Raw genomic sequence first — 21064 nt, 5'->3', positions numbered from 1 at the left:
AAAAAAAAAAAAAAGATTATCTTAATTAGTAAATGTATTCAGCACACTCAACATGTAAAAACCTATAGGGTAAACACTCAGGTTTATCTATAATCTAAAGTGTTTTGTATTGAAGATAAAGAATTATAAGAAACACAGTTTATAATTTTGCCTCCATATATATTATTTACGTAAGGCATGTAACATGTTGTTATAAGACACATATATAGTAAAATGGTTACTACAGCAGAACAAATTAACATATTCTTCTCACATAGTTATCCAATTTTGCCCCCTATGGCAAGAGCAGCATAATCTACTCATTTAGCAAAAATCCTGAATATAATACACTATTCTTAATTATAGTCCTCATGTTGTACATCAGATTTTTTGACTTATTCTTTCTATATATTCACTACTTTGTTTCCTTTGACCTACTTCTTCCATTTCTTCTCCCCACCCCTGACATGGTAACCAATGTCTTATCTCTATATATTCAACCCTTTTTGTACATTTTCAATATTCCACATGTAAGTGACATCATGCATATATACATCCACAAGACTGTGGGGGGAAAAAAGTGAAATCATACAATAATTTTCTTTCTGTGTCTGGCTTATTTCAGTAGCATAATGTCCTTCAGGTCCATCCATGTTGTGGCTAACGGCAGGATCTCTTCCTTTTTTTTAAGTCTGAATAATGTTTCTTTATGTTTATACCACAAAAACTCAATCTTGACTAAAGAGAATCTAAGTGTTTTAAGGACTTTTGAGGATATCAGATTAATTTGTATTTTACTCAAAGATTCCACATAAGGGCTAAGATTTTTCTGTAGGTTTACACTGGTTTTTCTTAGAAATCTATTTTTTCTCTCTCTCAGGTAACAATTAATTATGTCAATTTTTTTCTCCCAACTAATACATCATTTTCTACATACCTGTTGCAGACTGGGAGTTGACATCTGCATCATGAAGAAGTAATAATTTCACAATGTCTAAGTAACCTCCACTGGAAGCTGCCATCAGGGGAGTTATGTCTCCTTTATTCCCTCTATCTTCAACATTAGCATGCATAGCAAGCAATACCTTTAAAACACATACACACACAGAGAAATTGTAAATTCTTACTATACAATAGTATTTCTAGATAATATACTGAATCTATTAAGATATTCTTCTAGAATAGGGGTGACGAAAAATCAATAATGACCTTATGAAAAAATATACCAATTTTCACTGCTCAACATGCCTGGTTACATGCTATATTTTACAATATCATTACACGTTAAAGTAGGCAATCTTATTAGCCATCCTATCCTATTATAAAATGTGATTGCTCTTATCAAAGTATGTTATGTTTGAGGTTATCTAGAGCTAAAGAACAAAAAAACTATACTCACAAGACAGAAACTGGTAAAAACCTGGTTAATTTCCAGTACTGCTCTAACACAGAAGAAAAAAAAATTAAAAGAATTGGGGTAACCTGAATGTGGTAAAAATAATGACTACTTTCCATTATAGTTGTATATTATTTATAAGGACAAATTTAAAATTATTATTTCTAAGGACAAATTTAAAATTATTATTTCCATTTGTTTCTTATTAGGATTAGCTTTGAGTAAGTGGCAGAAAAATGAACCATGTAACCATTTCTACTTTACCTACTGCAAAAAGGGAAGTGGGGTGGGGGAAGAGAAGACTCTGGCCTCTAATTATAATCTATCTTATAAGTGACAAAAATAAATAAAACATCAAAACCATTACACAATTTTAATCGCTAAAGATTATTTCTGCTTACTTGTGCTAATTCATAATACCCTGCTGAACAAGCCAAACACAGCAGGCTTTCTCCTTCTTCTGTATGTTCATTTACACTTCTGCCTTCATCTAGCAATTTACGAACAGCATTAACATCCCCATCGGAACAAGCTTCTGCTAGACTGCGACTGGAAACAAAACCATTCAACAATTAACCAAAACAAAAAGACTCAGGAGTCCTATGATAAATCATATTAAATATAAAGAATTACTCACACACAGAAAAATGTTAATATAGTAAGAGATAAAATTATACGAACATATTATTTGCTGAGTATCTTTTCTACAACTTCAATTATTCATGTTTATCAACCAAGCCAGAAAGCCAGTGAGTGAATCTGAAACCAGCTGTCATTTTTATCTTTTAAACTCTCCTAACATAACAAATTTTAAATGAAGTTTTTTAAAGCATTTGACCAAGCATGTCCAACTCATGGCCTAGGACAGCTTTGACAGCAGCCCAACACAAATTCGTAAACTTTCTTTAAAACATAAAATTCTTTCGCAATTTTTTTCTTTTTGTTCATCAGCTAATATCATTGTTTGTATTTTGTTTTGTTTTGAGACAGAGTCTCACTCTGTCACTCAGGCAGGAATGCAGTGGTGCAATCTTGGCTCACTGCAACCTCCGCCTCCCAGGTTCAAGTGATTCTTGTGTCTTAGCCTCCCGAGTAGCTGGGATTACACGTGTGTGCCACCACACCCGGCTAATTTTTATATTTTTGGTAGAGATGAGTTTTCGCCATGTTGGCCAGGCTGGTGTCGAAATCCTGGTCTCAAGTGATCCTTGAGACCAGGCACAGAAATGTGCCATCATGCCTGGCTTTTTTGAGACAGAGTTTTACTCTCGTTACCCAGGCGGGAGTGCAATGGCGCGATCTCGGCTCACCGCAACCTCCGCTTCCTGGGTTCAGGCAATTCTCCTGCCTCAGCCTCCTGAGCAGCTGGGATTACAGGCACATGCCACCATGCCCAGCTAATTTTCTGTATTTTTAGTAGAGACGGGGTTTCACCATGTTGACCAGGATGGTCTCGATCTCTTGACCTCGTGATCCACCCACCTCGGCCTCCCAAAGTGCTGGGATTACAGGCTTGAGCCACTGTGCCCGGCCCATGCCTGGTTTTTAGTGTTTGTATTTTATGTATGGCTCAAGACAATTCTTCTTCCAATGTAGCCCAGGGAAGCCAAAAAATTGGATACCCCTGTATTAGATACACAAGTTTTTAAACTCTACTTCTATAATGATTCCCAAAAGACATGTTGGGATATAATCCTATAGCTGAAATTTTTATTTAGTAATAGTGAAGGTGAAAACCTCTTTTACCACAGAATGACTAACTAGACAACTGAGTCTCAAACTTTAATGTGCATACGATTTACTCATATTTTTTGTTAAAATGCAGATTCTGATTCAGTGGATCTGGAGTAGGGCCCAAGATTCTGCATATCTCATTAGGTCTGAGGTAATACTGATACTGCTAGCCCATGGACCATATATGAGTAGCAAGCAACTAGGCTACTGCATTAGTAACTCATTTCATGTATCAATATCAAGCAGTCACAGAAGTCAGTTTAGAGTTTACTATAATAACCTTTGGAATAAGTAACTTCCTTATAACTGAAAAACCAGATCTTATTCAGTTTGGATTTCTCATAGATTAGGGTTATACGTTCCACAGAATGCTCAATGAATAAGAGCTGAATGAAGAAACAATAATATCCACTTTTATAGCTACATAATATATATACATTTATATATCCACTTAAAATATAATATCCATTCAGTTAAAGTTTATAAGCTACACCAAAAGATATATTTAACCAAAACCGGCTACTTCCCCAAAATCTACTCAAGAAAACGTTTAACACCCAAAAGTCATTAAACACATACGTGTCCACTTGTCCTGCATTGTGGCTGTTTTCTATTTTCATCCGTGTCAGTGCAGCAGCAGCTTCATCCAGTGCACAACTAACTGAGGATGTCAGTCTCCGGAGTACCTCAGGATCTGCAAAAGCTTTACCATCAGCAGTTGACAATTTGCCAATCCCTTCAGTGTGCATCAATCAATCAGGTAGTGCAGGACAAAAAAAAAAGTATAAAAGTGCAAATTGTAATTATATTTCTAAACACTATTATCTAGGGAAAAGAAATGGTACAGAATCCATAGGTTAGGTTGACAAAAGAAAATAAGGTTGATCATTTCAATTCTGCCGCTAATATCAAAGGCCGTGGCATAACCACCTATGTTTCAGTCTTTCTACCTTTATAATGCATATAATATTAATTTATCCTCTACCTAACTCAACATGTAACTTTGTATGATGCTAATTGTATCAAATAAATGAGATTTCTTTCAAAGTACACAGTCACACCATAAGCACTCTGGTATAGGATATCTGTCTATACTATTTTCAGTAGTATTTTCAGAAGGAGGAACAAACAATTCAATTGTTTCTTCCTCTGGTCAAATATCCACTGACAACCATCTTCTGGGGCAACATTTTAAATTAAATTCATTTTTACAAATAAAATTAAAATTAAAAAATTATATACACAACATCCAATGAATTTATATCATTTACAAAGAGCTACCAACACAATTTACTAATAACAAAATGAATGCAAATTTAAATGGTGAGGTATTTTTCATTTATAAAATTGACAAAACAACGTCTGAAGTGTGAGGTCCTCTCAAAAATTGTTGATAGGAATAAATACAAACACAAACTTGAAGAACTAATTTAACAACAGTTGTAGAAATTTTATTTCACTTATTTATTTTTTGAGACAGTCTTGCTCTGTCACTCAGGCTGGACTACAGTGGCACAATCTCAGCTCACTGCAACCTTCACCTCGCAGATTCAAGCGATTTTCCTGTCCTCAGCTTCCTGAGTAGCTGGGATTAAAGGTATGCGCCACCATGCCTAGTTAATTTTTGTATTTTTTTTTAGTAAAGATTAGTTTTCACCATGTTGGCCAGGCTGGTCTCAAACACCTGCCTCAGCCTCCCAAAGTTCTGGGATTATAGGCGTGGGCCACCATGCCCAGCAGGTTACCAAAATTTTAAATGCAAATATATTCTTACCCAATGATACCACTTTCTAAAAATCTGTCCTAAAGAGATACTTGCACAAGTAAGAAAAGTTACAGATATATAAGGCTACAAACTATAGCATTATTTGTGATATTGAAAAACTTGACATAAGCTAAAATTGGTAAAATTAATTATGGTACATCCAAGCAACAGACTATTATTGTACCCTTTAATAAAAAAAAGAAAGATCAACATAAACTGTCATGGAAGGATGCCCACAATAAATTATGTGAAAAAACAAGTTGTATTTTGTGTATTATGATCCTACTTCATTTTTAACAATCACGTATATTTAAACATGCAGGTGTATTTATATTACCACAAGGGGAAAAGTCCAGCAGTATATGTAAACCTTGACAGACAAAGGCAAGGTTTTATTATCTACTTAATATATTTAACATTGCTTTAGCTATTTTATAATACATATTACATTTATAATTTAGAAAAGAATTTTTTAAAGTTCTTGATATGGCCTAATTCTTAATTTTCTCTAAGAATTTCAAAGAATTAAAGAAAAAAATATTTTCAACTTTATTTTGTTTAAGTTAAAATAGTGTCAAGAATTCTATCTTCCTGGGCTGGGAGCAATGGCTCATGCCTATAAATCATAGTTTTCATCTTCAATATGAAATATGGTCATGCACTGCATAACAATGTTTGGGTTAAAGACAGACTGTATGTATAATCGTGGTCCCCAAAGATGATAACGGAGCTGAAAAATTCCTATTGCATAGTGATGTCCTGCCATCATAGCACATGCATTTGTGGTGATGCCAGTGTAAACAAACCTACCGTACTGCCAGTTGCATAAAGTGTGGGACATACAATTACGTACAGTATCATGTATAGGAGTTGATAATAAACAACTGTTACCGATTTATGCACTTACTATATACATAATGCTACACAAAAAAAAACAATAGAAATACATACTTTTTATCATTATTTTAGAATGTACTTCTGCTTATTAAAATAAAAAAAGAGTGGCTGGTCACAGTGGCTCATGCCTGTAATCCCAGCACCTTAGGATGCCAAGGCGGAAGGATCATGAGATCAGGAGTTCAAGACCAACCTGGCCAACACAGTAAAACCCCATCTCTACTAAAAATACAAAAAATTAGCCAGGCATGGTGGCAGGCGCCTGTAATCCTAGCTACTTGGGAGGCAAAGACAGGAGAAGAGCTTGAACCCAGGAGGCAGAGGCTGCAGAGAGCCAAGACTGTACCACTGCATACCAGAGTGCGAGACTCCATCTCAAAAAAAAAAAAAGTTAAAAAAGTTAACTATAAAACTTACCTGTTAGCAATTACATTATAAAATAAAAATGTGGGAGAAAAATTTAATGAATTTATGACTTCTTTATCTGTACTAATTTAGGAAGCTGCATGTTCATTACTTGAGTATTCACTGTAATCTATGTTTAACTTGATTTTAAATAGCTAATTTTTTTTTTTTGAGACAAAGTCTTGCACTGTCACCCAAGCCAAAGCGCAATGATGCAATCTCAGCTCAGGCAAGTCCTTCAGGAGGTATTCCAGGGCCAGGCACAGTGACTCACACCTGTAATCCCAGCACTTTGGGAGGCCAAAGCAGGTGGATTGCCTGAGGCCAGGAGTTTGAGACCAGCCTGGCCAACATCGTGAAATCCCATCTCTACTACAAATGCAAAATTTAGCCGGACATGGTGGGGCATGCCTGTAGTCCCAGCTACTCGGGAGGCTGAGGCAGGAGAATTGCTTGAACCCAGTAGTCAGAGGTTGCACTCCAGCCTGGGTGACAGAGCAAGACTCTGTCTCAAAAAAAAATTAGCTATTTAAAATGAAGTTAAGCATAGATTAAAGTGAATACACAAGTAATCACATGCAGCTCCCCAAATCAGTACAGATAAAGAGTCAGAAATTGATTATTTTATTTATTTTATTTTGAGATGGAGTCTCGCTCAGTAGCCCAGGCTGGAGTGCAGCAGCACAATATTGGCTCACTTCAACCTCCACCTTCCAGGTCCCAGTTCAAGCAATTCTCTTGCCTCAGCCTCCCGAGTAACTGGGATTATAGGTACACCACCATGCCCAGCTAATTTTTGTATTTTTAGTACAGACAGGGTTTCACCATGTTGATCAGGCTCGTTTTGAATTCCTGACCTTATGATCCACCTGCCTCAGCATTCCAAAGCGGTGGGATTACAGGCATGAGCCACCGCGCCCAACCAACACATTTTAATTTTATAATGTAATTACTAACAGGTAACTTTTCCTTGACAACTAGCTAATTATCATTTGTGGGGCTTTTTTGAGATAGAGTCTCGCTCTGTTGCTCAGGATGGAGTGCAATGGTGCGATCTTGGTTCACTGCAACCTCCACCTCCCAGGTTCAAGCAGTTCCCCTGCCTCAGCCTCCTGAGTAGCTGGGACTACAAGCACATGCTGCCACACCTGGCTAATTTTTTGTATTTTAGTAGAGACAGGGTTTCACCATGTTGCCCAGGATGGTCTCGAACTCTAGAGCTCAGGCAATCCGCCTGCCTCAGCCTTCCAAAGTGCTGGGATTATAGGCATGAGCCACCGTACCCAGCTGCTGATTATCTTCATACCTTAAAAATATAAGAGTTGAACCCAGAAATCCAAAATGTGAACATTTTCTTTGGGAAATAAAAAGTAAAATAAATTTTAGAGATTTTAAATTTTGTACAATGTTATAGAATTTTGGGATAACCCCATGTAACTCTGTAAAGAGATCTAGACCTGACCAGGTGCGGTGGCTCACGCCTGTAATCCCAGTACTTTGGGAGGCTGAGGCAGGTGATCAGGAGGTCAGGAGTTTGAGACCAGCCTGGCCAATATGGTGAAACCCCATCTCTACTAAAAATTTAAAAATTAGCCAGACGTGGTAGTGCATGCCTGTAGACCCGGTTACTCAGGAGGCTGAGGCAGAAGAATTGCTTGAACCCAGGAGGTGGAGGTTGTAGTGAGCTGAGATTGTGCCATTTGCACTCCAGCCTGGACAACAGAGTGAGACTACGTCTCAAAGAAAACAAAAATCCTGAGAGATCTAGACTTTTAAAGAGACGAAAAAGAGAAAACAAAAAGTAAAGTACCTGCTGCTTCTAGCAATGCTTCTAGCCGTGCCTGTGTCTCTGGATCCACAGTGCGTAAGTCTGCTCCTTCTGCAGTACTTGATAAGAATATCTCTGATGTTGTTTTAAGTACTGGATTATCCAGATCTTCTTGGTCCAAAATAAATGATTCAACCTGTTAATGAAATAAAGATGCAATATCCATGAAACTGATATCAATGTGATTAGAATAACTACAATTTAAGGTATATGACTTCTTAACTGGAACTTAAATATAAGCAGAAAAATTATGGGAGTACGGGAATGGACTTTGAAGGACACTGTGACAGTCTTGTTTACCTTCAGACATGACTGCAAGTATAACACAGATACTAAAGTTTCCAACTAAAATTTCCTCAAAAGCACTGTATCTTCTGTGACTAATACAGAGCATGTGTGTATTTTCTGTGACTAATATAGAGCATAAAAAGCAGTATTTAGGCAGTCACAGTGGCCCATGCCTGTGATCCTAGCACTTTGGGAGGCCCAGATGGGCAGATTGCTTGAGCTAAGGAGTTTGAGACCAGCCTGAGCAACCAGCCAAAATCCTGTCTCTATTAAAAAAAAAAAATTAATACTGAAAAAAAGAAAAGCAGGGGCTGGGCACAGTGGCTCATGCCTGTAATCCTAGCACTTTGGGAGGCCAATGCAGGGACTTACCTGAGGTCAGGAGTTGGAGACCATTCTGGCTAACATGGTAAACCTAATCTCTACTAAAAAGACAAAAATTAGCTGGGTTTGGTGGCAGGTGCCTATAATCCCAGCTACTCCAGAGGCTGAGGCAAGAGAATCACCTGAACCCAGGAGAAGACGAAGGTTGCAGTGAGCCAAGATCATGCCACTGCACTACAGCCTGGGCAACAGCGCAAAAACTCCATCTCAAAAATAAAAAAGCATTTACTTTTTATTGAAACAAGTACATAAACATAACCCTGAGAAAAATCTACATAGACTAGATAGAAAAAAAAATTGATAGCATAGATAGGATATTAGGAGAAAGTTTTCCTCTTTTCTAAATAATTTATTCAATTCTGACTCTGAAATAAAGGAAAATAAGAACTAACCCACTGACAAATACCTGGAGTCCTTTAGACAGGAACACTCCATGAGGTTAGAAACTCTAGTTTGTTTATGGTGCTATACTTTGGGCCTACGAATTCCTAGCACATAGTATGAACTTAATACATGCTTGTTGAATGAATGGTATAAGCAAAAATCAACTTACAAAAATAAACAAGTAACCCTCCAATTTAAAATCAAATTAATTCAAAATGAATTTTCTTAAATATATACAACCCTTCTGGGAAGCAACTTGGAAATGTGTATCAAAATACCTTAAAAAGCTCATTAACAAATTATTGGAAAGCCAGACAAAAATTAATGTGCAAGTTTGTTCACTGCAGCATTAACTGAAATTCCAAAAATGAGGAAAAATTAACTACAATACAGAATTTGGTAAATACATGTTGTACATTCACATGATGGACTACTATCCAGTCATTAAAAACAGTTTTTGTGACCATTGGCTCAGCTGTGAGAAAAAATAAAAAATTTTTAAAAATGTTTTTGAAGCATATTTAATGGCATATGAGAATATTCATAAAATAAGTGAAATGCACAAGATTCAAAACATTATGATTCTTATTTTACTAAAAGTATATGTGTATATATGTAAATACGAACATGAGTAATATGTATATTATTTACATATTACATAAAAGGACCACAGTATCTGGACTACATTATTTGGCATATCTAGCTAGTTAGTTGGTCATCAGTTTTCACTGGACACCAAATAAATATATCCTAATAAAGACAGTAAAGTTAAAATAATTCACATTTATTTTATTATCTAATGATGTACTATAATTTTACAAAATGAATCTTTAAGTTCAGACCTAAAATAAGCTGTACTGTAACACAACTTCTTTAATATGTAACTACAGACAAAGATGCCATTCTAGATCTAATGAATAAATGCAGGCAACCAGTTGTCAAATGACCTTGAAAGGCAACTGCTCATACAACAGCTTAATGCAAGGCCAAGAAATTAGGAGACAGTTGCAGAATACATACCTGCCAGCTGGGAGGAGAGGTAAAAACATCATTCCAGTAATGGTATTTAGATATTACCATTCCTATTTTATAAATATGATATATCTCATGCAACATTTTAAAAAGCCAAGTTAAGGATTTCCAGTAGTCTCTCATTCATTTATCCTATATTTACTAAAGGCACATTTTAAAAATGTACATATATATATAAAAAAGTATATATATATATATATCACTATGATAACACAAAAATGTGGTAGAAGAAATAAGAAAGACTCCAACAACTATTACAAAAGGCCCCAAAGAAAAATAAATGATATAACCTTATGCAGTAATGAGGGACAAATCACTTCCAGCCCTAGTAATCTGTGAAGACTGCAATAGCAGCAGCATTTGAACTAGGCTTTGAAGGATGCACAGAATTGCAACAGGTGGTCAGACACAGGGGCAGAGGTGGGAAGTATATTTCAGATAGAGGGAGAAAATAAAAAATGGGCTTGGAGGCTGGGTGTGGTGGCTTATGTCTATAATCCTACACTTTGGGAAGCCAAGGCGGACAGATCACTTGAGGTCAGGAGTTCGAGACCAGCCTGGCCAACATGGCGAAACCCTGTCACTACTAAAAATACAAAATTATCCAGGTATGGTGGAATATGATTGTAATTCCAGCTATTTGGGAGGCTAAGGCACAAGAATTGTTGAACTCAGGAGGCAGAGGTTGCAGTAAGCTGAGACTGCATCACTGCACTCCAGCCTGGGTGACACGGTGAGACTGCTTCCAAAAAAATGGGGGAGAGGGGGTGGGCCTTGGAAATGAATGGTCCACTCAAAAAAATTAAGTTACGAGCCGAGCACAGTGGCTCATGCCTATAAACCTAGCACTTTGGGAGGCCAAGGTGGGGAGATCATTTGAGGCCAGGAATTCAAGACCAGCCTGGGAACCTAGTGAGACCTTATCTCTATAAAAAATTTTTTTTTAATTAGTCTAGCATCATGGCATAAAACTAGTCCCAGCTACTCAGGAGGCTGAGGTAGGAGGATCACTTGAGCCCAGGAGTTCAAGGTTACACTGAGCTATAATTGTACCACTGCACTCCACCTGGATGACATAGCAAGACACTGTCTCAAAGAAAAAAAAAATTAATATAAGGTCCTTCTGCATTGCTGGTGGAAATATAGTGGTGCAGCCACTGTGGAAAGTTTTGACAGTTCTTTAAAAGTTAAACATAGAATTACCATATGACCCAATAATTTTACTTCTTAGGTATATACCTAGGAGAATTAAAAATATACATGTTCATACAAAAACTTAAACACAAATGTTCATACTGCATTCTTTATAACAGCCAAAAAGTAGAAACAACCCAAATATCCATTGTAAATGAATGGATAAACAAAATGTGATATATATCTATGCAACTGAATATTAAGCAGCCATCAAACGGAGTAAGTACACAATATAGATGAACCTTGCAAACATCATTTTTAGTGAAAGAAGGCAGACATGAAAGCTCCCATTATATGATCCCATTTATATGAAATGTCTAGCATAGGCAAAGCCATAAAGCCAATAGGTTGCCTAGGGAGTGGAGAAGGGAAGAACTGGAGTTACTGTAAATGAGTCTGAAGTTTCTTTTTGGATTGATGAAAATGTTCTGGCATTAAATAGTAGTGATTGCCTCACAACCTTAATAGATTTGAGTAGACCATGTAAAAGGTGACAGACTGTTCATTGCCTGACTGATCTCCACTAGTAAAAAGAGAAAGAATCAGTAGTAATGACCTCCTGGGTGTCAATAATGTTGGTCTCACATGTATAAGACGGCACATTCCTAAGTGCTTGGGAAGAATCAATTTCAGAGGAAAAATACAAAATGGTGATGTGTCCCTTGCTTCAGAGGCTTATAACTTCTCTTTGAAAAATATAATGCATAAGACCATTTACTGCATTAATTCTATGTCTTACAGTAGATGTAAACTCAAGTTTCAATTAGGCAACAAGACATAATGGAGAGAATATTACAATGGAGATCAGGAGAATTAGGTTCAAGTACCAGTTCTATCAGGCATTGTGTGTAAATTCAGACACAATACTCAACCTTTCTGACATTCAATTTTTCCTCAATAAACAAAGATACTCTCTGCCCTGCCTACCTTATCGTGCTATTGAATTCAGGAGGTAATGAAGGTAAAAGCATTTTGAAACAATAAACTACCATATAAATATAATTCCTAGAATATGATTCTGTGTAATTACAATTCTTTTGTCCTGTCCCTCACCACACTGTCTATTTTCTCTATCTTTTCAAAGTGGAAGACTGATACTGAGAAACTAACATGATACATTTTATCAGTGTTCACTTGAACTTTTGAGTGTGGTTTTAGGCATTTCATATCTAAGAGTTGACCCACATGGTCAAATTTTAAATATACACAATTCTTGTGGGGGAAAAAAAAACCCAGAATGAGTTATAGTTAATATAAAACCACACAGATAAATGATATGAATACATTTGTGTCAATCAGATTTCCCAAAATGCACTACTGCTTCCTTTGTCCTACCCTCTCTATAACTTTATAAATGTCTGTCTCAATGTGGAATTAATAAAACAACAAAATATCCCATTATGCCTATTATTTTGGAAATATTTGAGAGATTACTTTTGGGAGTTCACAAATATCTTACCTAATAACTCTGCTGAAATATATTCTTACAATTCAGATTGCATTAGGATTACTTCGAAATATAGCTGGCTGGGTGCATGTGGCCCATGCCTGTAATCCCAACACTTTGGGAGACTGAGGGTGGAGGACTGCTTGTGCCCAGGAGTTCAAGATCAGCCTGGGCAACATAGTGAGCCCTTGTATCTACCAAAAATAATTTTTAAAAATTAGGCAGGCATGGTGGCTGTGTGCCTGTGGTCCCAGCTACTCAGGAAACTGAGGTTAGAGGATCGCCTGAGCCCAGGAGGTTGAACCATGATCACACCATTGCTTACACTTCAACTTGGGCCCTGGGCGACAGAGTGAGACTCTGTCAAAGAAAAAAGAAAAAAAAAAAGATGGCAACCATTTATAGCTACATAGAGATGTATTAAATATGTCAAATTCTGTATACATTCTGTATACTTAATATAAATAGTTTGGTGACAGAGTACAGAAACCATGTCTATATATAACAGATAAGACCAAAATAATAGCATATCTAATGAAATTAGTCTTCAAATGCAAATGAATATAAAAGCCTTATACTTTCTTACATATAGCTAAAACATCACAGCAATGTTCTTATTGCCTAATGATATTGTTACATAGCTCATCTCTATTCAGTAGCTACATTCAGCAGCAAATAAAACATCCAGCTATGGTAATATGATTTTTTACCAAAGGCAAGAAAGTTTCTTTTAAGTCCTAAACACTGAAGAATCTTTTTTCCTACTTGCTGATTGGGTACAAAAATAAAGGGTGGAAGAAAAATAGTAGTCGGGAATATGGCCCATCGAAAACTACCTGTTTTTCCCTCATATCTCCTAAAATACTAAAGGCAAAAATCTTTGTCTTCCTCGTCAAAAGGTTATTTTTCCTTCCCACCTAAAAAAAAGGAGTGTGGGTTTTAGTTTCAACTAAAACAAACAGAAGTGAGGAATAGGGAGAAGGGGAACAAGCATTTTGTCCCATTTTTATTCCATTTTGACATTTCAGAAATGAACCACTGGATGGCAACAGTTACCAAGGGAGATTACCACAGACTCAGCTATTATCACCACAGACTCAGCTATTATCACCAGACTGAAGTTAGTCACTATGGCCAAAGTCTAATTTGAAAAATCATTTAGTAATCCAGCTGTGATTTAACCAAAACTCACTTCCACTTTAAATCAATTTCTAAGTAGCGCTATAATTAAATAATACTTCCAATAACAGTAATATGCTTTAAATCTTATACTGTAATAATAAAATCATAAAGTCTATTATATTGGTCAATAACTGTTAACTTCTTCCAGCCTGTATTTCTAGAAATAATAATTGCTAGCTAACAGAAAAAAATGTTATTAATAGTAAAATATAATATTCTATCATAAAACATGCCCATTACATATTTTTGTTTATATATTCTGTGGTCATACAATGCAGGGAACAAAAAAACAACACCCAAGCTCTTTTTTTTTTTTCATTTCAAAAAATTTATTAATTTTGATTCAAGCTCTTAAATATAAATGAAAAATACATTATTTTCCACAGAGCCCTTGGAACTGGATTAGAAAATTTTCATTTTAACACGTTAAACAAATTTGTATTTTAAAGTTAGAGAGTCAAATGTTAGCAACCACAAATTTCATTTCAGGTATCCTTTAAGAATATTCTAGGCCAGGTGTGGTAGCTCATGCCCGTAATCCCTGCACTTTGGGAGGCTGAGGTGAGTGGGTCACCTGAGGTCGGGAGTTTGAGACCAGCCTGGCCAACATGGCGAAACTTCATCTTTACTAAAAATACAAAAAAATTTGCCAGATGTGGTGGCGCCTGCCGGTAGTCCCCTAGCTACTCAGGAGGCTGACGAACGAGAATCACTTGAACCCAGGCAGCAGAGGTTGAGTGAGCCTAGATTGTACCACTGCACTCCAACCTGGGCAACAGAGCAAGACTCCATGTCAATAAAAATAAAAATAATATTCTAGTCTGTCTGGTTAATTAAAAAACAAAACAAAGAATCATCACTCTCATGAATTTCAACTGGAGCTATGAAAAAGTTCAAGGAAAGACTAAACCTTTATTTCACACCACCTCTCCTCACCAACCTTCAAAAATGAAGCTTCCAGCTGGGTCAGTGGCTCACACCTTGGCATTTTGGGAGGCTGAGGCCTGGACAACATGGCAAACCCTGTCTCTACCAAAAACAAAAAGTAGACGGGTACGGGGGGTGTGTAGTCCCAGATACTTGGGGGCCTGAGGCAGGAGGGTCCCTGGAGCCTGGGAGGCAGAAGTTGCAGTGAGCCAAGATCATACCACTGTACTCCAGCCTGGGCAGCAGAGCGAGACTCTGTCACCAAAAAAAAAAAAGCTCCTTTAAGAAATTCAGATTTGATCATTTAAAACAGGAAAATAAAACATTTTAAACATCCAAAATACACATTTTTAAAACATGTACTCGCTAGTCCTCTTCTTCTTTCTTATGTATATTTGAATAGGCCAACAAATCTTATCCTTCCCCCACCCAATATGAGCCCTCTACTTTAAGTCAGGATCAGCACCATTTTGGAACGCTTATTGTTGATCTCTACTCATAACACCAAAAAGGATGGGCCAGTGTTCCAAGAGGTAATTACTGAAGGACATAACAATTCCTTTTTGCAAAATACACAGTACTCCAAAATTCCAGAAGTAGCAACTACCATAACCATGCCCTAAGATCCACTCAAAGGAAGAAAGTAATACTGCTGTAATTTAGGACCAAATAATGACAAATTTAGAAGTGAGTTTTTTTTACAAAGAGCTAATATACTCAGCAACAACATCTTGAAATACTGGAATAAAAAGGCTACGTTCATTAACATAAAAGCTTTTCAAGGTTCTTTCTAAAAGGAAAACTTTATTCCCAGTCTCGGACTCACAATCCCTTCTTCTCAAAAAAACAGAAAAGAGGCCAGAGGCAAGGGCTCATGGCTGTAATTCCAGCACTTAGTGAGGCTAAGGTGGGCAGACTGCTTGAGCGCAGGAGTTAGAAACTAGCCTGGGCAACAGGGTAAAACCCGTCTCTACAAAAAATACAAAAATTGATGGGCATGATGCTGCGCACCTATAGTCCCAGCTACCTGGGAGGCAGAGGCGGCTGGATCACTTGAGCTGGAGAAGGTGGAGGCTGCATGAGCCATGATCATGCCACTGCACTCCAACCTGGGCAAAAGTGCAAGACCCTGTCTTAATAAAAAATAATAACAATTTAAAAAAATCATATATTGGGTTTTCTGAAATTGGTTAGCTTCACATAGCACAAGAAAGAACCATCATGCTTTTCCTAATTCTAAGTTAGAGCTGAAGAAAATTATCACCACTTTGCACAAACACAAAAACTTCATTTTCAAACTATAGCTTTAATGCAGAATCTATTATTTTTTGAAGTCTGTAACTGAAAACAGGAGAAGGAAAAGTCTTTTTAAAAATCTACCATAAGCTGGGCATGGTGGCTCAGGTCTGTGATCCCAGCACTTCGGGAGGCCAAAGTAGGTAGATCATAAGGTCAGTATATCTAGACCATCCTGGCCAACATGGTGAAACCCCCATCTCTACCAGAAATACAAAAATTAGCCGGGCATGGTGGTGCATGCCTGTAATCCCAGCTACTCGGGAGGCTGAGGCAGGAGAATCGTTTGAACCAGGGAGTTAGAGGCTGTGGTGAGCTGAGATGGCACCACTGCACGCCAGCCTGGCGACAGAGGGAAATTCCATCTCAAAAAAAAAAAAATCTACTATTTAGTGCCTTTAAAAACCTAAAAGACTACCATTAATAAAATGTCTCATGTGTATCATTCTTTTCCATGTATCATTTTATTTAACTGCCTTAACTACTTAAATGTTAACTGACTTGCTCAAGATTACATAACCATGTGAGGATCTGAAGCCATGTGTTTCAGATAACAAAGCTTACACCCTTTTCACTACACCAAACTGGATGAAGTGAATCTTCTAAACAGAGTATAACTAAAAGAAGTACTAATCAGTGTAGTGAACAGAAAATCTGCAGCTGTCCTAACAATCATATTGTCAGAAAATAACTCTAGAATTTAAATTAAATGTAGCAGATTATCAAGCCCAGTAACTCTAATGTCAGTTCAATTACGTCACTCCTTTGGCCAAAATCCTTCCCATTTCTTAGGTAAAAGATTCAAATTTCTTGGTAAGGTATACATAGTTATTTAGAATTTGGCTTTGTCTATCTTTCCAACTATATTCTTGTTGCATTCTATTTGGTTTTTATATTCTAGCCATACCAAATTGCTGTGGTTCTTTGAACATATCATCTCTACAAAAAATAAAATTAAAAATAGCCAGACATACTAGCATGCACTGGTGGTAGTCAGAGCTACTTGAGAGGCTGGGACAGAAGGATCACTTGAACTCAGGAGTTCAAGGCTACAGTGAACCAAGACTGAGCCACTGAGTGTGTGTGTGTGTGTGTGTGTGTGTGTGTGTGTGTGTGTATGTGTGTGATACCCCCCCATATATATATATATGCATGCTATTATTCTAGATGCCAAAGCAGTGGAAGTATATATACCAGGGTATATAGTAGTTTGACATATTCAAAGAAGTACAGCAATTTGGAATGGCTAGAATATAAAAAGCAAATAGAGTATAAGGATATAGTTGGAAAGCTAGATAAAGCCAAATCCTAAATAACTATGTTTGCCATACCAAGGAATTTGGATCCTTCACCTAAGAAATGGGAAAGATTTTGGCCAAAGGAGTGACAAAAGGGCAAGAAAGCATGGGAAAGAGCGCTAAAGAGGGGGCCAAATGTGCTTTGTAATAAAGCCACTCATGATAGTTGTTAACCAACTCCCGTGAGAAGCCCTAACGACTCAGTCACCTCTTATTAGGCCCAACCTCCTAACACTGTTGCACTAGGAACTAAGTTTCCAACACATGAACTTTGGGGGACACATTCAAATCACAGTGGGGTCCAAGGGGAAATGATGAGTTCAGTTTTAGAATTAATGAGGCTGAAATGTTTATGGAATATACATAGAGTAGGTATTAATAGTTGGGAAGGTCTCTCAAACGAAATGTAATAGAAGTGAGAGGGATCACACCCGTAATCCCAGTACTTTGGGAGGCTGAGGCAGGTGGATCAAAAAGGTCAGGAGATCAAGATCATCCTGGCTAACATGGTGAAACCCTGTCTCTACTAAAAATACAAAAATTAGCCGGGCGTGGCAGCTTGCGCCTGTAGTCCCAGGTACTCAGGAAACTGAGGCAGGAGAATAGCTTGAACCCAGGAGGCAGAGGTTGCAGTGAGCCAAGATCACAAGAACATAATAAGGAGCAGTTGTGGTTTTGCTTCAAAATAAGCACAAGAACAATCTTATGCTGATGGACTATGCATCCTTCCATTTTAAATTATTGCTCCTTTAAACCTGCCACTTAGAGCCCATCAATCTCCTGAAGTTAAGACACTCAAATATCAATCTTTAGAGTAACCATCCAAAACTAACACAGGGCAATGATCCACACATTGAATTTGGTATCCTGGACTGTCACGGCGCCATGAGAAAATTAAATGAAGTGATGCAATTAAAGTGCACAATGCCTAGAACACTCAAATACAATTTATCAATATCTAAAAGGAGTTCAGAAGGACAAATATAATTTGAATAAGTAGGCTGGGCATGGTGGCTCATGCTTGTAATCCCAGCACTTTGGAAGGCCAAGGCAGGAGGATCACTTAAGGCCAGGAGTTCCAGATCAGCCTAGGTATTGAGACCTCACCTGTACCAAAAAATATTTAAAAATTAGCTGAGTGTGGCAGCAGATTCCTGTAGTCACAGCTGCGGGCATGGGGGGATGGAAGGGGAGGTTTGAGGTGAAAGGATTGCTTGAATCCAGGAGGTTGAGTTTGCAGTGGGCCATGATCACGCCACTGCACTCCAGCCTGGATGAAAGAGTGAGAACACGTTTCAAAAATTAAACTATAATTTACCTTGTGTTTTCATTTCCAGAAATGTTCATATTCCTGAAAAGACCAATGTTTTTAAGGGAAGGGAACATAGTTTTTCATCTTTGGAGTTCCAAAGCCTAGCACAGAGCTTGACCAATAGCAGGCTCTAAATAAATAATTGTGAATAAATAAATCCACTCTAGGCCAGGCACAGTAGCTCACACCTATAATTCCAGCATTTTGAGAGGCACAGGCAGGCAGATCACCTGAGGTCAGGAGTTCGAGACCAGCCTTCCCAACATGGTGAAATCCCGTCTCTACTAAAAAATACAAAATATTAGCTGGGCATGGTGGTGGGTGCCTGTAATCCCAGCTACTCAGGAGGCTGAGGCAGGAGAATTGCTTGAACCTGGGAGGCAGAGGTTGCAGTGGGCCGAGATCATACCACTGCACTCCACCAGGGTGACAAGAGCAAAACTTTATCTCAAATAAATAAATAATAAATAAATAAATCCACTCTAAAATACCAATCAGAATTCTTAAATTACCAAGGAGTCTAACCTTTAAAGGACCTACTTCTACTATGCAAAATGTGAGTTCATGAAGAAGTCCTACCCCAAATTAACCAGAATTTTCTTCTGTAGAGAATGAGTGAGTAATTTCAACAAGGAGATAATATACAATAGTCCCTATTATACTATAACATCATCATATTATTCTAAATTCTGTTGAGGGGTTGGTAAATAGGTCAAATCCATGATTTTAAGTATAGCCTCAAATACTAAACTAAAAGAAAATAAACTTTTCTTTTTCTTTTTTTTGAGACAGGGTTTCCCTCCATTGCCAGGCTAGAGTCCAGTGGCACAATCTCAGTTCACCGCAACCTCCGCCTCCCAGGTTCAAGTGATTCTCCTGCCTTACCCTCTCGAATAGTTGGATTACAGGTGTCCACCACCACGCCCAGCTAATTTTTGCATTTTTAGTCAAGACAGCATTTCACTCTGTTGGCCAGGATGGTCTGAATCTCCTGACCTTGTTATCTGCCTGCCTCGGCCTCCCAAAGTGCTGAGATTACAGGCGTGAGCCACTGTGCCTGGCCAAGAAAAGAAACTTTTCAATGCTAACCTGTCAGTTAAGTCCCAAGTAAAACAGGTACCAAAATATAATACAGACTCTTATTGTTCCTTGAGTCAAAATAATTAGTAACTTAACAAAACTAGAAGCATTAGAGCAAGTGAAAAGACTGATAATACTGGTGTGGGAGTCAAACTGTACATTACTTAAACACTGAATTTACACCTCCTTAAACAGGTGTTACAAGATGCAAAAACTCGGCTGGGCACAGTGGCTCACACCTGTAATCCCAGCACTTTGGGAGGCTGAGGCGGGCAGATCACCTGAGGTCAGGAGTACAAGACCTGCCTGGCTAACATGGCGAAACCTCGTCTCTACTAAAAATAGAAAAATTAGCTGAGTATGGTCGCTGACACCTGTAATCCCAGCTACTTGGGAGGCTGAGGCAGGAGAATCACAACCCAAGAGGCGGAGGTTGCAGTGAGCCGAGATCACACCATTCCACTCCAGCCTGGGCGACAAGAGCAAAACTCCATCTCAAAAAAAAAAAAAAAAAAGATTAAAAATTCTAATCACCATGTTTTATATTTTATTCCAACTATCCATTTGTTTATTGCCCTGGAAAAAGAAATTCTGTCTATATTCTTCTTGGAGACTAGTCCACTCAGATGACAACTACCCAAACCAACCATCTCCTTCTTCTTGATTTTATCTCCTCTCAAACATATACCCAGGCTTTGCAAGAAAGAGGATGAATGGGGAAAAAAAATAGAAAAACAAACACTGATACCAAAACTTGCTCTCCTAGCAGTCTGGCAAAACACAAGTTTAAATTACATGAATTTCTCCCATATAGAGAGACAGAAATTTCAAGAGCTAGAATGTTTTGGCGAGGGGAAGGAGGGGTTGAATCATTTATTACCACAAATTCCGTATCATATTAAAAACCTCCTACTATACCTCTCCTAAAGACCACATCAACAGAACGAGAATATAACCAATAACCCAAAATAACCAAACAACCATGAAAAATAACAAAGTCAGAAGATTTACACTTTTCCATTTCAAAACTTAACTTCAAAAAGCTATAGTAATCAAGACAGTGTGTAACTGGCATAGAGAGACATATAGATCAATGAATAGACTAGACAGTCCAGAAATAAACCCTCACATGTCATCTACTGATTTTTGAAAAGGGTGCCAAGATAATTCAATGGGTATAGAAATAGTCTTTTCAACAAATTATGCTAAAAAATCTATACAAGTCTCAGATGAAAA

At 37.6% G+C, this 21064-nt stretch overlaps 1 protein-coding gene across 11 annotated transcripts in view; it reads right to left on the bottom strand.

Moving 5' to 3' along the window:
* The window catches only part of ANKHD1 (ankyrin repeat and KH domain containing 1), a 124355-nt gene that overhangs the window by 88384 nt on the left and 14907 nt on the right, over positions 1–21064 (bottom strand). For all 11 annotated transcript variants that reach the window (XR_013527904.1, XR_013527905.1, XR_013527906.1 and 8 more), the window contains exons 2-5: positions 7987–8140; positions 3689–3845; positions 1777–1924; positions 917–1064 (exon numbers count right to left, since the gene is read on the bottom strand). Coding sequence is in view for 8 of the 11 variants with exons in the window: in XM_008985836.5 (XP_008984084.1) it covers positions 917–1064; positions 1777–1924; positions 3689–3845; positions 7987–8140 (607 nt within the window). In the remaining 3 variants the exon portion in view is untranslated. The remainder of the gene's footprint in view (positions 1–916; positions 1065–1776; positions 1925–3688; positions 3846–7986; positions 8141–21064) is intronic.

The sequence above is a fragment of the Callithrix jacchus genome, chromosome 2, assembly GCF_049354715.1.
Source record: "Callithrix jacchus isolate 240 chromosome 2, calJac240_pri, whole genome shotgun sequence".
In the NCBI taxonomy this organism is placed as follows: domain Eukaryota; kingdom Metazoa; phylum Chordata; class Mammalia; order Primates; family Cebidae; genus Callithrix; species Callithrix jacchus.
Note: the sequence above shows the minus strand (reverse complement) of the source record. Positions and strands in the feature narration are given on the sequence as shown.